This window comes from Panicum virgatum, chromosome 5N (genome assembly GCF_016808335.1).
Source record: "Panicum virgatum strain AP13 chromosome 5N, P.virgatum_v5, whole genome shotgun sequence".
Taxonomy (NCBI): domain Eukaryota; kingdom Viridiplantae; phylum Streptophyta; class Magnoliopsida; order Poales; family Poaceae; genus Panicum; species Panicum virgatum.
In genome coordinates this window covers 42,005,786-42,020,532 of record NC_053149.1, presented here as the reverse complement: position 1 = coordinate 42,020,532, position 14,747 = coordinate 42,005,786, and the positions used below count along the sequence as shown (strand labels likewise).

The 14,747-nt window shown below is 50.6% G+C and overlaps 1 protein-coding gene across 1 annotated transcript; it reads left to right on the top strand.

The window, feature by feature from the left end:
* Positions 1-231: 231 nt before the first annotated feature.
* Positions 232-834, top strand: LOC120674810. The gene has a single exon (XM_039955928.1). The coding sequence runs from the start codon at positions 232-234 to the stop codon at positions 832-834; it is 603 nt and encodes a 200-aa protein (XP_039811862.1).
* Positions 835-14,747: the final 13,913 nt, after the last annotated feature.

Genomic DNA, 14,747 nt, shown 5'->3' with positions numbered 1-14,747 from the left:
CGGCCCATATAATGAAAGGTCACCCCCCTCATTAGGGTGTGTGGTGTTTGTCCAACTCTCTACATGGTATACAGTCTAAACCCTAGGCCTGCCTCTTCTCTCCCTCCCTCCCTCCCTCCCTGCCCTAGCGCCCACCGCCCCCTCCCTAGCCGCGCGTGCGCCCTCCCTTTCGCTGCCAACGCGCCGCCAACTCCCTGGTCGCGCGTCCACCACACCAAATCCCATCGGTTGATGTCCTCCATCACCGACGTGGACTCCTCCGCCGGTGAAAGCGACTCTGATTGCTCCATCGGCCTCTCCCTCGGTGCCGACTCCACTGCACAGATTGATCCCTCCATGGCGCGCCACTACGCCGCGATCAATGTGCACGCCTACGTCCCGATGAAGCTCGACTTCCGCGCCGACAACTTCTCCAAGTGGAAGGCGTGCTTCGAGGCCTTGTGCGGCACCTTCGAGTTGCTGCCGCACATCGACGGGACGGCGCCTCCCGATCCCCTCACTCCTGCGTGGATCCAGGAGGACTGCTGCGTCCGCTCTTGGATCTACAGCACCATCTCCAATGCCGTCCACGACTACGTCATGGAGGCTGACCCGACGGCGTGCAAGCTCTGGGCCGGCATCACTGCCCGCTTTCAATCGAATCAGGCACCCCGTGCCATCTTCCTGAGTCAGGCCTTCATGACCTTGACTCAGGGGGATCTGTCCGTCGAAGCCTACGGCCAGGAGATGAAGAAGGCTAGTGATCGTCTTCGTGACGTCGGCAGACCCGGCGACGACTCCACCATGGTGCTCAATCTGCTCCATGGCGCCAATCCTCGCTTCAGCACCACCTAAGACATCATCGCCGTTGATCCCACCATGAACTTCTCCAGTGCCCTGGATTGCCTTGCTCTCAAGGAGTTGCGCCTGGCCGAGGAGGCCAAGATGGTCACCTCCACTGCCCTCAACGCATCCTCGACGTCCTCCGGCAGCGGCTCATCGTTTGGCTGCTCCTCCTGTCGCTCCTCCACGCCGGCTCCTCCTCAGCAGTTCCTGGTGCAGCAGCAGCCGCAGTACCAGGGCGGCGGCGGCGGCAGGAACCAGCAGCCGCGCACGCCAAACCCTAATGGCCCATGGATCTGCATCAATCCATGGGGCCAGTAGGGTCAGGCGGGCGGCTCCAGTGGCGGCGGCCAGGGCCCGCGTGGCGGACAGCAGTGCGGCGGCCCTGGACTCCTCGGGCCTGCTCCCCAGGCCCACTCGGCAGTCGCTGCGCAGCAACCCGGCTGCCAGGCGCAGTGGGACACGGCGGGTCTCATGGCTGCTATGCAGCAGATGTCGCTGCAAGGTGACACCTGGGTGATGGATACCGGCGCTTCCACTCACATGCATTCTTATGAAGGTATACTCCTCTCTCGCCTTCCAACGGCTGATTCTTCGATTCTAGTAGGCAATGGTGCACGTATCCCTGTCACGACCCACGGCTCCTCGATTCTAGACACCAATTCCGCTAAGTTCATCTTGAATAACATCCTTGTCGCTCCTTCTCTCGTTCGTAATTTACTTTCCGTTTGTCAGTTTACCCGCGATAATGGTGGTTCTATAGAATTTGACGCCTTTGGTTTCTCTGTCAAGGAACCCAAGACGGGACGCTTGATTCTTCGCTGCAATAGCTCGGGTGACCACTACACCATCTCGCCTGCTGCCCAGTCCACTGCCCGCGCCCTCCTTGCAGCATCATCCTCCGTGTGGCACCATCGCCTTGGTCATCCCGCTCCAGCCGCCATAGCTAGTCTCAAGGAAAAAAGTTTGCTTTCATGTAATAAAATAGTCCGCACTATTTGCCATGCCTGTCAACTTGGCAAACATGTGCGTCTCCGCTTTAGATCATCTCGCTCCCAAACTGTTTCTCCTTTTGAAATAGTTCATTGTGATGTTTGGACCTCACCGGTTCCTAGTATTTCTGGCTACTCTTATTGCTTGGTTTTGCTCGATGATTTTACTCATTTTTGCTGGACGTTTCCACTTAAGCACAAGTCTGAGGTTCGTCAGCACCTTGCTGAATTTATCCCATACGTTCGCACATAGTTTAGTTCTACCGATAAATTCTTTCAAGCTGATAATGGGACAGAATTTGTTGATCATGCCATGCACGACCTGCTTGCTGCCCACGGCATCGTTTTTCATCTTTCCTGCCCCTATACTTCCCCACAAAACGGTAAAGCTGAACGTATCCTCCGTACCCTCAATAATTCTGTACGTACCATGCTTATTCATGCGTCCATGCCACCCATGTAATGGGCTGAGGCCCTGGCAGCCGCCACATACATGCTGAACCGCCGCCCCTCCTCTTCCATTCGCAACGAAATCCCGTACACTCGTTTGTACAAGTCCCTGTCAGACCCGGGGCAGCGGGACTGCTTATAGGCATAGAATGTTCTAGAGTAAGGGATAACTCATGGATGTACCTTACCTCTCTCGTAACTACCCGGATAGGTGTAGAACTAGCTGCAGTACAAAGGAAACTATCCGATCGTGCTGTAGTAGGACTCCAACTGTCATCGGCTAGGACTTTCCATGTAAACATGTCCCCCCGGATATATAAGAGCGGGCAGGTACCCCCTCGAAACACATCAACACCTAAGTCAATACAAACCACCACATAGGATGTAGGGTATTACGCAACTCGCTGCCTGAACCTGTCTAAATCTTTGTGTTCCTTGTACCATTGAGTTCCATAGCCGTCGATCCCTACCTACAAATCTTACTGCTAAGGGTATCCCTGAGCAGGCTTGGCGGTAAACACCGACAGCTGGCGCGCCAGGTAGGGGACTCGGCGAGTTCATCGGCGAGTTCGATGTCCACTTTCGCTTTCAGCACCACGGTGCCTCCTCAAGGCGTCACCTTCATCTTCGGCTCGTGGGTCTGCGTCGCCAATGGTTCGGGCGGCTTCGACAGCCACCTAACCAACTCGCCCACACTGAAGATCACCACGTCGGAAGACTCCAACGTACTCGCCGGATCAGTCGATCACGGCATCATGTTGCTTCCCGACCTCGCTGAGGAGATCGAGGCGAAACTCGAAGACAACTCGAGTTCCACTCGGACTCGGATCATGTAACACCCTAATTTAAATTTCAGCATTTAATAATAAATTTAATTGGCTTTATTTAATTTTCTAAGGATTAATTATGTTTAGGCCCTCGGTTTTTGCAGAAAACCCCCTGGAACTTAGTTTTTCTCGCAGATAAGCCCCTAGAACTTGTTTTTGGCCTAGATTTTGCGTTTTAGCTCCGTTTTAAGCGTTCTTTATGTCCACGCGATCGTTGTAACGCGTAGAATAGTTTTAGACTAGTTTAGTGTGCTGTTTTTGTGTATTGATGTACTATTTCTTAGTTTTTGTTAGTGTTTGCTTGTATGCTTATTGTTGTGCATTGTTTTGGCCATGTGTTCGTGAGTAGACGCTGATCCATCTGAGGAGCCCCAGTACCAGTACCCGGAGCAGCCGTATTCTGATCCTTTTAATTAATTTGATTAATGGTTTACTTGAACTTAATTCTGAGAGTGGCCCTCTGTGCTTCGTGCTTGGGTGGCTCACGTCTTGTTAAAATATGGTTTTTGTAGAAACATGGTTTAGGGGGCCAGCACGGTGCTTAGTGCTTGGTTGGCCACTCTCCATAAGGACCGGTTCATAGAGCGACAACCTGGGACAACAGCGCTACCACAAGACTGGAATGGGACGGTCTTGGCGTAATAATTAGGTCTTTTTGGTTTGGAGTAACTTACCTGCGGGGCAGGGGCGATAAGCTTCTATGGCCCTCGTGCTGAGTGGCCTCGTCTGTGCTTCGTGTCTTGACGCCCACTAGACCTGCTCCATAGTCGCTGATCCACCCTCGCGGTTACTCCCTACCAACGAGATTCTTTGTAAAGGCCTCGTAGTGAGTTTGCTAGTCATCTCACCTAAGGAAGTGTGATGAACAACTAGTGTAGCTCACGACTTGTGGGTAAAGATGTGCAACCTCTGCAGAGTGTAAAACTGGTATACTAGCCGTGCTCACGGTCATGAGCGGCCCAGATCCTCCTTTTGATTAGTGGGGTTGTCTCCTTCCGACGAGGGAGGTGCCTCTCAGGATTACCTTGGTGGTTTTGGTATGGTTCTCAGTAGTTACATAATTAATTCTGATTAATTACTATGTAACTGGGTTAATGGTAATTCATCAACTCGTAGTAAATAGCTTTAATTAAATTTTGCCAACACTTAAAAGCTAATGCAGTCAGTCAGCCAACCTTAGAGCCTCATAGTTTGTGTTATACTTGTTGAGTACAAGTTGTGTACTCACTCTTGCCTCTTCTCTATTTTTTCCTCTTGGATACGCTACTGCTGCTCAGTTCCTGCCGACACGAGGGAGTTCGCTCAGCGCTACCAGGACTACGAGGACTTCTAGGCGTTCGTCTCCCAGTCGACGTCCCTGTGGCGCCCTGCTCAGCTTCGGAGAGTTTTTATCGTATTTGTACTTCGCTTCCGCTGTATCAGACATCTTTGTCATTAATGTAATAAATAACATTCGTATTTCGATTTATTATGTCTTATTTGTGATATGTGCTGTGATATACTGTTCATTCTGTTGTATATACGTGTGACTTGATCCTGGCACGTATATGATTGCTCGGTTTATGTCCTTTTATAAACCGAGTGTTACAGAGTGGTATCAGAGCCGTATCGACTGTAGGACGAAGCCTAGATAGAACTGGTCGAGTTGTAGGACTTCTTCTCTCCAATCCTTGTCTGCTGAAACTATTTTACTATTATACCCCTTGAAATCTATGACTTTTACCCTTCTTGCTTTGATTTCTCTCTCTAAAGAATAGTTTTCGTAGATTATGGCCCGAATCAGTCATCTGACCACCATGAGTAAGCCAGGTGACCCTTTTATAATAATACGATAGCACGTTCTGCGACGCGTTGGGTTAGTCGAGTCGTATGTTAAACTCGGCTAAGTTGTGAAAATTGTCTGCTTGTTATTATGCTACATGTTTGATTTGGATTTTTGAATGATTGTATAGCTTAGTAGTTTAAATTTGTTTAGAGAAAATTACTCTCATGTTAAAGTTAACTAATTAATAAAATGAGTTAGATCGTTGGGGGTAAAACAGTCCACTCTATCCTGTCTACTTTATCATGGCTGAGTCTTTCTCCGCAAAGAGTTATCATATCTATCTGAATTTATTCCTGCAATATCCTTACTCGTGAAATCTTCTGTCCAAAATCAGATGGTGAACACCAGGCGTGGTTCTGACCAGCAGGGGCAGAACAACCAGGGTCAGAACACCCAGGGGACCGGGATCCCGATGCCTCCGCCTTTGACTCCGGAGCAGTACTTCCAGCTCCAGATGCAGATGATGGCCACCCTGAACAACACGGTTCAGGCTCTTCAGCAGGCTCACACTCAGCCTCCGCCTTCTCCACCGCCGCAATCACGCGACAGGCGTGCTGAGTTCCTGAGGGGTCACCCGCCGACGTTCTCTCACACGTCCGACCCTCTTCAGGCTGATGACTGGCTCCGTGCAGTGGAGCGCCAGCTGGACATCGCCCAGTGCGATGATCGTGAGCGCGTCTTGTACGCAGCAGGACAGCTGCGAGGGGCAGCCTTGGACTGGTGGGAGTCCCACCCAGTTCAGGATCGCGAGTCTCTCACTTGGCTCCAGTTCAGGGAGCGTTTCCGCAGCCACAACGTCCCCGCGGGCGTTATGAAGATGAAGCAGAAGGAGTTCCGTGCACTGAAGCATGTAATCTTAGACATAATCATTCAGCGGTTTCTTTTGAGCTAATGCCCCTTGTTCTATCCTTATGAATCTTGAGTTAATCTTTCGATATCTATCTGTCTTTGTCACTTCAGGGGACTATGACGGTCACGGAGTATCGTGATCGCTTTCTGCAGCTTGCTCGCTATGCCCCTGCCGATGTTGCGGATGACCGCAAGAAGCAGGAGCACTTCATGGAGGGTCTTGAGGACTACCTCCAGTACGCGCTGCTCAACCTCCGCTTCGACGACTTCAACCATCTGGTTGACAGCGTGCTCAACACGTAGCGCAAGCACTTGGAGATGGAGGACAAGAAGAGGAAGATTGTCCCCGTTGCTTCCGGCAGCAGCACTCGTCCTCGTCTCCAGCCGCCCCAGCAGTACCAGCAGCAGTACCGGCCTCCCCAGCCGTACCAGCAGAGGCCGCAGCAGTACCCGCCTCGACAGCAGCAGCAGGCAGGTCAGGGCCCGAGGTTACCGGCACCCCCGGCTCGTACTGCTCTACCAGCTCCGCCAGCACCTCAGGCTCCACGTCAGGCAGCTCCTCCTGCCGGACAGCAGGCTCAGGGACCCCCTCGCACCTGCTATCACTGCGGCTAGCCGGGGCACTACGCCAACACTTGCCCCCGGAAGGCGCAGGCGGGACAGCATGGGCGCCCAGCTCAGCCCAGGGCGCCAGCACAGGGTCGGGTGAACCACGTGACGGCCGAGTCAGCGGCCGAGGCTCCTAACATGGTTATTGGTATGTTCATGGTCAACTCTCACCCCACTACAGTGCTTTTTGATACCGGTGCTACTCATTCTTTCATTTCCAAGTCATTTGCCGAGAAGCATGGTATACCAGTTTCTTGTATGAGGACAGTTATGGTAGTTACCTCACCTGGGGGCCAGATACATACATTTTCTATATGCTCCAGAGTTAGTATTGTCATAAAGGGGGTAGAATTCCGCACTGGCTTGATAGTTATTGACTCCTCGGGGATAGATGTGATTTTGGGCATGGAGACACTTACCAGATGGGGAGTCCGTATTGATTGTGCTCAGCGGACAGTTCACTTGTCAGCATCTGATGGCCAAGAGGTGACAGTCAGTGCTTCAGAGCCGTCTGGATTTCTTCATCAGATAGAGGCTAGACCCACGGACGGTATTCGCGTGGTGTCTGAATTCCCGGATGTCTTTCCGGATGATCTGCCAGGTATGCCGCCTGAACGCGCCATTGAGTTTTGTATTGATCTCTTGCCTGGCACAGCTCCTATTGCAAAGCGGCCCTACCGTATGGCACCTATAGAGCATGAAGAAGTCAAGAAAACTATTGATGAGTTGCTAGCCAAGGGCTATATCCGTCGCAGCTTCTCTCCTTGGGCTTTTCCATTATTGCTGGTAGATAAGAAGGATGGCTCGAAGAGGATGTGTGTTGATTATCGGGAGCTGAATGCAGTTACTATCAAGAACAAGCATCCACTGCCCCGTATCGAGGATCTGTTTGATCTGCTTCGAGGTGCTCGTATATTCTCGAAGATTGATCTGCGTTCGGGTTATTTTCAGCTGAGGATCCGTCATGGGGATATTCCGAAGACGGCATTCACTTGCAAGTACGGGCTGTATGAGTACACGGTCATGTCCTTCGGCTTGACCAATGCCCCGGCTTTCTTCATGCACTTGATGAACATGGTTTTCATGGATTATCTGGATGTCTTTGTGGTGATCTTCATTAATGATATTATGATCTTCTCCAAGACAGAAGAAGAGCATGAGGAGCATCTGAGACTCATATTGCAGAGATTGAGAGAGCATCAGTTGTATGCCAAGTTCAGCAAGTGCGAGTTCTGGATTGACGAGGTTCCATTCCTCGGTCATGTTAACTCTCAGGGAGGCATTGCTGTTGATCCGAGCAAGGTGAAGGATGTACTCGAGTGGGAGATACCGCAGACAGTAAAGGAAGTCAGGTCATTCTTGGGCTTAGCTGGATATTATCGGAGGTTCATTGAGAATTTCTCCAAGATCGCGAAGCCTTTGACTTCTTTGCTGGAGAAAAATGTGGCTTTCGTTTGGACTGATGAGCGTCAGAGGGCCTTTGATGAGCTGAAGAAAAGGTTGACTACGGCGCCAGTCCTGACTCTGCCAGACCAGACGAAGAGGTTCACGGTATATTGTGATGCTTCGAAGGATGGTCTTGGGTGTGTTCTGATGCAGGAGGGCAGAGTGATAGCTTATGCTTTACGACAGTTACGTCGGCATGAGCTGAATTATCCCACTCATGATCTTGAGTTAGCCGCAGTTGTGCATGCTCTGAAGATTTGGAGGCATTGCTTGATGGGCAGCAGTGTGATATCTACACTGATCACAAGAGCCTCAAGTACATTTTCACGCAGAATGAGCTGAACATGCGGCAGAGAAGATGGTTAGAGTTGGTCAAGGACTATGACCTGGAGATTCACTATCATCCGGGCAAGGCCAATGTTGTAGCAGATGCTCTGAGCAGAAGAAGTTATGTCAACATGGCCGTGGCTTTCCAGATGCCTCCAGAGTTATGCGAGGAGTTCGAGCAGTTGAGTCTGGGTTTCTTGCATCATACTTCGAGTGCAGCATTCGAGGCGGTACCCACTCTAGAGGCAGAGATCAAGCAGCATCAGAAAGAAGATGAGAAGCTGCAGGAGATCCGTGAGTTGCTCAAGAAGGGCAAGGCTCCACACTTCAGAGAGGATGATCAGGGTACTTTGTGGTACAAGAACCGGATCTGTGTGCCAGATGTGAATGATCTCCGGAAGTTGATTCTGAGTGAGGCCCATGATACAGCTTACTCTATTCATCCGGGCAGCACGAAGATGTACTATGATTTGAAGGAACGCTTCTGGTGGTATGGTATGAAGCATTCAGTGGTAGAGTACGTGGCTATTTGTGACACCTGTCAGCGTGTCAAGGCTGAGCATCAGAGGCCAGCAGGTCTGTTACAGCCTTTGAAGACTCCAGAGTGGAAATGGGAGAAAATTACTATGGACTTCATTGTTGGATTGCCTCATACTCAGAAGGGGTACAACTCCATATGGGTAGTAGTGGATCGTCCGACGAAGGTTGCTCACTTCATTCCAGTGAACACTACTTACTCCGGTGCTAGGCTTGCAGAGTTGTACATCTCTCGGATTGTATGCTTGCATGGTGTGCCCAAGAAGATCATATCTGACAGAGGATCTCAGTTCACTTCTCAGTTCTGGGAGCAACTCCATGATTCGTTGGATACGAAGCTGCGCTTCAGTACGGCTTATCACCCTCAGACAGATGGGCAGACAGAGAGAACCAACCAAGTGTTGGAGGATATGCTGAGAGCTTGTGCCATTCAGTACGGTACTAGTTGGGATAAGTGCCTATCTTATGCTGAGTTTTCATACAATAACAGCTACCAGGCCAGTCTGAAGAAGTCCCCCTTTGAGGCATTGTATGGCAGAAAGTGCATGACTCCTCTCTATTGGGATCAGATTGGTGAAAAGCAGCTCTTTGGCCCTGAGATCATAGATGATGCAGAGCAGATGGTTCAGGCTGTGCGAGAAAATCTGAGTATTGCACAGAGCAGGCAAAAGAGCTATGCAGATGGCAAACGGAGAGACCTGACTTTCAGTGTTGGTGATCATGTATACCTGAAGGTGTCTCCGATGAGAGGAATCCGCAGGTTTAATGTCAAGGGGAAGTTAGCACCTCGGTATGTTGGTCCATTCAAGGTGCTAGAGAGGAAAGGTGAAGTTGCGTATCGCCTGGAGTTGCCCACCAGCCTCTCAGGAGTTCACGATGTCTTCCATATATCTCAGCTGAAAAGGTGTTTGCGAGTACCCGAGGAGCAGGCACCACTGGATGGAGTAGATGTCCAGGAAGATCTGACTTATACTGAGCATCCGGTGAAGATTCTGGAGACATCAGAAAGGGTTACTCGGAACAAGCGCATCAAGATGTGCAGAGTTCAGTGGAGTCATCACAGTGAAGCTGAGGCTACATGGGAGTGAGAAGATGAGCTAAAGAAGACATATCCAGATCTCTTTGCTAGCCAGCCCAGCTAAATTTCGGGGACGAGATTTCTTTAAGGGGGTAGGGTCTGCAACACCCTAATTTAAATTTCAGCATTTAATAATAAATTTAATTGGCTTTATTTAATTTTCTAAGATTTAATTACGTTTAGGCCCTCAGTTTTTGCAGAAAACCCCCTGGAACTTAGTTTTTCTCGCAGATAAGCCCCTAGAACTTGTTTTTGGCCTAGATTTTGCGTTTTAGCTCCGTTTTAAGCGTTCTTTATGTCCACGCGATCGTTGTAACGCGTAGAATAGTTTTAGACTAGTTTAGTGTACTGTTTTTGTGTATTGATGTACTGTTTCTTAGTTTTTGTTAGTGTTTGCTTGTATGCTTATTGTTGTGCATTGTTTTGGCCATGTGTTCGTGAGTAGACGCTGATCCATCTGAGGAGCCCCAGTACCAGTACCCGGAGCAGCCGTCTTCTGACCACTTTGAGCAGCAGCAGGAGTAGTACGAGGAAGGCAAGTATAACATGAACAACCTATCACTTTTAAATACAATTTCATACTGCATTTAATACTGTATGCCTATAAGGACTGTCCTAGCCACTTTATATCCTTTATATATCCTTTGGGTTGTATTTTGTTTAGTTGTGCTAGGTTGCTGCACTATAACACACTCTGGTCCTTTTAATTAATTTGATTAATGGTTTACTTGAACTTAATTCTGAGAGTGGCCCTCTGTGCTTCGTGCTTGGGTGGCTCACGTCTCGTTAAAATGTGGTTTTTGTAGAAACATGGTTTAGGGGCCAGCACGGTGCTTAGTGCTTGGTTGGCCACTCTCCATAAGGACCGGTTCATAGAGCGACAACCTGGGACAACAGCGCTACCACAAGACTGGAATGGGACGGTCTTGGCGTAATAATTAGGTCTTTTTGGTTTGGAGTAACTTACCTGCGGGGCAGGGGCGGTAAGCTTCTATGGCCCTCGTGCTGAGTGGCCTCGTCTGTGCTTCGTGTCTTGACGCCCACTAGACCTGCTCCATATTCGCTGATCCACCCTCGCGGTTACTCCCTAACAACGAGATTCTTTGTAAAGGCCTCATAGTGAGTTTGCTAGTCATCTCACCTAAGGAAGTGTGATGAACAACTAGTGTAGCTCACGACTTGTGGGTAAAGATGTGCAACCTCTGCAGAGTGTAAAACTGGTATACTAACCGTGCTCACGGTCATGAGCGGCCCAGATCCTCCTTTTGATTAGTGGGGTTGTCTCCTTCCGACGAGGGAGGTGCCTCTCAGGATTACCTTGGTGGTTTTGGTATGGTTCTCAGTAGTTACATAATTAATTCTGATTAATTACTATGTAACTGGCTTAATGGTAATTCATCAACTCGTAGTAAATAGCTTTAATTAAATTTTGCCAACACTTAAAAGCTAATGCAGTCAGTCAGCCAACCTTAGAGCCTCATAGTTTGTGTTATACTTGTTGAGTACAAGTTGTGTACTCACTCTTGCCTCTTCTCTATTTTTTCCTCTTGGATACGCTACTGCTGCTCAGTTCCTGCCGACACGAGGGAGTTCGCTCAGCGCTACCAGGACTACGAGGACTTCTAGGCGTTCGTCTCCCAGTCGACATCCCTGTGGCGCCCTGCTCAGCTTCGGAGAGTTTTTATCGTATTTGTACTTCGCTTCCACTGTATCAGACATCTTTGTCATTAATGTAATAAATAACGTTCGTATTTCGATTTATTATGTCTTATTTGTGATATGTGCTGTGATATACTGTTCATTCTGTTGTATATACATGTGACTTGATCCTGGCACGTATATGATTGCTCGGTTTATGTCCTTTTATAAACCGGGTGTTACAGAGTGGTATCAGAGCCGTATCGACTGTAGGACGAAGCCTAGATAGAACTGGTCGAGTTGTAGGACTTTTTCTCTCCAATCCTTGTCTGCTGAAACTATTTTACTATTATACCCCTTGAAATCTATGACTTTTACCCTTCTTGCCTTAATTTCTCTCTCTAAAGAATAGTTTTCGTAGATTATGGCCCGAATCAGTCATCTGACCACCATGAGTAAGCCAGGTGACCCTTTTATAATAATACGATAGCACGTTCTGCGACGCGTTGTGTTAGTCGAGTCGTATATTAAACTCGGCTAAGTTGTGAAAATTGTCTGCTTGTTATTATGCTACATGTTTGATTTGGATTTTTGAATGATTGTATAGCTTAGTAGTTTAAATTGTCCGCTCGGCGCGCCGCCCCTCTCTCCTCCCCGCGCGCGCTGCTGGGCAGCTCGCCACCGTGCACGCCGGCCACGCTCCCCGGCCTGCCCCTGCTCCGCACGCCCCCCTGGTCCACGCACTCCACCGCGCCAAGCACCCCTCGCCCCCCCTCTGCCCACGCCGCGCGAGCCGTGGCCGCACTCGCCGCGCTCGGCGCCGCCCGCTCTGGTCGGTGCCACCTCCCCGCCCCTACACGCACGCGCGGTCGGCGCGCGCACACGCGCACGCCGCAACGCCGCGACCTCCCTCTATTCACGCCCGGGTCGCGATGCCGCGTGCCCCGCGTGTCCACGCCACACGCCGCGCCGCCCGCCGCTGGCACCCTGCCCGGCCCTGCCCTGCCCACACGCGCCCACGTGAGCTCGCCGCGCCACCCGTCGCTGGCCGAGCGGCACAGGCCATGTGAAGCGACGCACAGCGCAGCCGCCTCGCCAAGCACAGCGCCCTGGGGGCCCCTCCACGTGCTCGCCTTTCCCCTGCATGCGGTCCTGCCTGAGCCGTCGCAACCCGCTGTGCCGCATCGCCCCTCGCGCCTCCGCGTCGTGACGCCGGACGCCATTAAGGCGCCCCGCGGTGCCCGCCGGCCGCCACCACCGCCCACTCCCATCTCCACCGCCTTGGCCACCTATAAGAGGGGCCGAGGAGCACCCCCGAGCTCCACAACCACCATCCCGAGCCATGCCGCCCCCGTGCCCCTCCCCTCCGAGCTACTAGCGCCGCCACCACCACCATAGTCGTCGAGCTCCGCCCGCCGCCGTGGAGAGCTGCCCACGGGCCGCCATCACCCGAGGTGAGCGGGGGAATCAACTCCCCGAGGCTCCCTCATGCTCCTCCCCCTAACCCCGGCTGTTGCCAAGCTCTGCAGCGCCGCCGCCGCACCGGCCAGAGCCGCCCGCCGCCCGGCGCCATGGCTGCCCCCCCTGCGGGCCCCTTCCCCGAAATCGAGGGGGGAATCAACCCCACGAACCCCTCTTTCTCTTTCCCCCATGGCCCCGACCATCGCCATGCCCTGGGCCGCCGGCAAGGACTGCCGCCGGCGCCCAGGCGCGCCTGCTCTGCTCTGCAGGAAGGAGTAAGGGGGAAGAAAGGGCCTTTTGCCCAAACCCCCCCTTCTCATTATTTCTTTAAGAGTCCTTCCACCTTTCTAACTCTTTTACAAAAGAAACCCTTCCCTTTTATATATTCACAAACAAACCATTCCATTATGCAACATATTTATAAATAAACCCCTGACCCTTTTTAGAATGACCCAAATAGTTTCTAAAATACAAACTAAGCCCCTACCATCTCAAATATAATTTCAAACAAGCCCCTGGACCCTTATTTAACCCCTAAGCCATACTGTAACCTATCATTTCATGTGCCAGACGATCTCAGATCGGCCTGAAACTTTACCACGCCTCTCATAACATAGTTTTGACCGTGCCATTAGGAAACCACCCAAAAATATTACTCCGAACTCTATATCTTAACTGTTTCCGATTCGAGCTCAACGATAAAACGTTTATTTCTGTTTCTTGATTGTGTGCATGTTTGTATGCGTCGTAGATCATGGTGTGAACGAGGGAGAACCCGTCGACGAGTAGTACTGTGAGCAGGCGAACGAGGACCAGTTCCGCGACCCCGAACCCGAAGGACAGTGCTTCGATCAGGACCTTCCGGAAGGATTTGAAGACGGCAAGTTCAATCCCATCCTTTGATGCATGCTTTTGTCCTAATTTTTATAAACACAACCCATTGGCCTGTTTTACAAAATTGCATATGTTTTGCTTGCTGAAAACTCGGTTGGATAGCCACCCCTTGATTTGTTATGATCATTCCTTGACCACCTAGATTAATGTCTGAATGTGTTTGGACGTTAATCACTGCTAGAACGCTACGCTTAGGACCTTAAATTCAATACAATTTGTTTTATAAAGAAAAGGTGTGTGTATGTGTGTGGGAAGGGATAAAAGTGGAATTTTCGAAAGACAAGATTAGACGGGATGGATGGCATTTCTGTGTGATTTGCCAATTAGTGTGCTCGTGCCTGTGTGGCAGGGCAAGGAAGGGAGATATCCATCTTGTCACAATTAAGGACCGAGTTGATGTGTCGTCTCACCTAACTCCACTATCGTGCAAACCACTCGACCGATGAATGGGCAACGGCTTAGCATAAACCCCACTAGTTAGTCTGATAGCCATCGGGAGAGTTGAGAGCAACGGGTGATCAAGGAGAAGGGATTAGCTCTGTGTGACTTATGCCCCGGTTAGAACCTCTGTGATAGGTCGATAACCCCTTGGTGCATCCCGTGATGGCTAGTCGGGTCTAGCTAAGGTGGGTAATGGCTTTGTTGGGATCTGCACCGACACTAAGGTGATCGAGTTGCGGTACCCCACTTGTGGGTAAAGTTGCACACCTCTGCAGAGTTAAAACCTATTCGAATAGCCGTGCCCACGGTACTGGGCGAGTTACGGTGTGGTCACATAACTATTGTTTATTCTGGGATGGGTTGGCGTGAGTTGTTTTGGAAAAGTGTCCGGCGGTTGTGCCGTGTGCTACGGAGGATGAGGAGTCCGGTAGCAGTCTAAAACTTGGATCCTGTGTGGATCAACCCTTCGTGTTACTCGATACAAGAAAACTGGTTTTGGAAATGTTTTCTTTCAAATGAACCCATGCATAAAATCTAGCTTTCCGCAAAAG

Coding starts and splice junctions, on each gene's coding strand:
- LOC120674810 (XM_039955928.1), top strand. CDS start 232: ATGTCCTCCATCACCGACGTGGACTCCTCCGCCGGTGAAAGCGACTCT.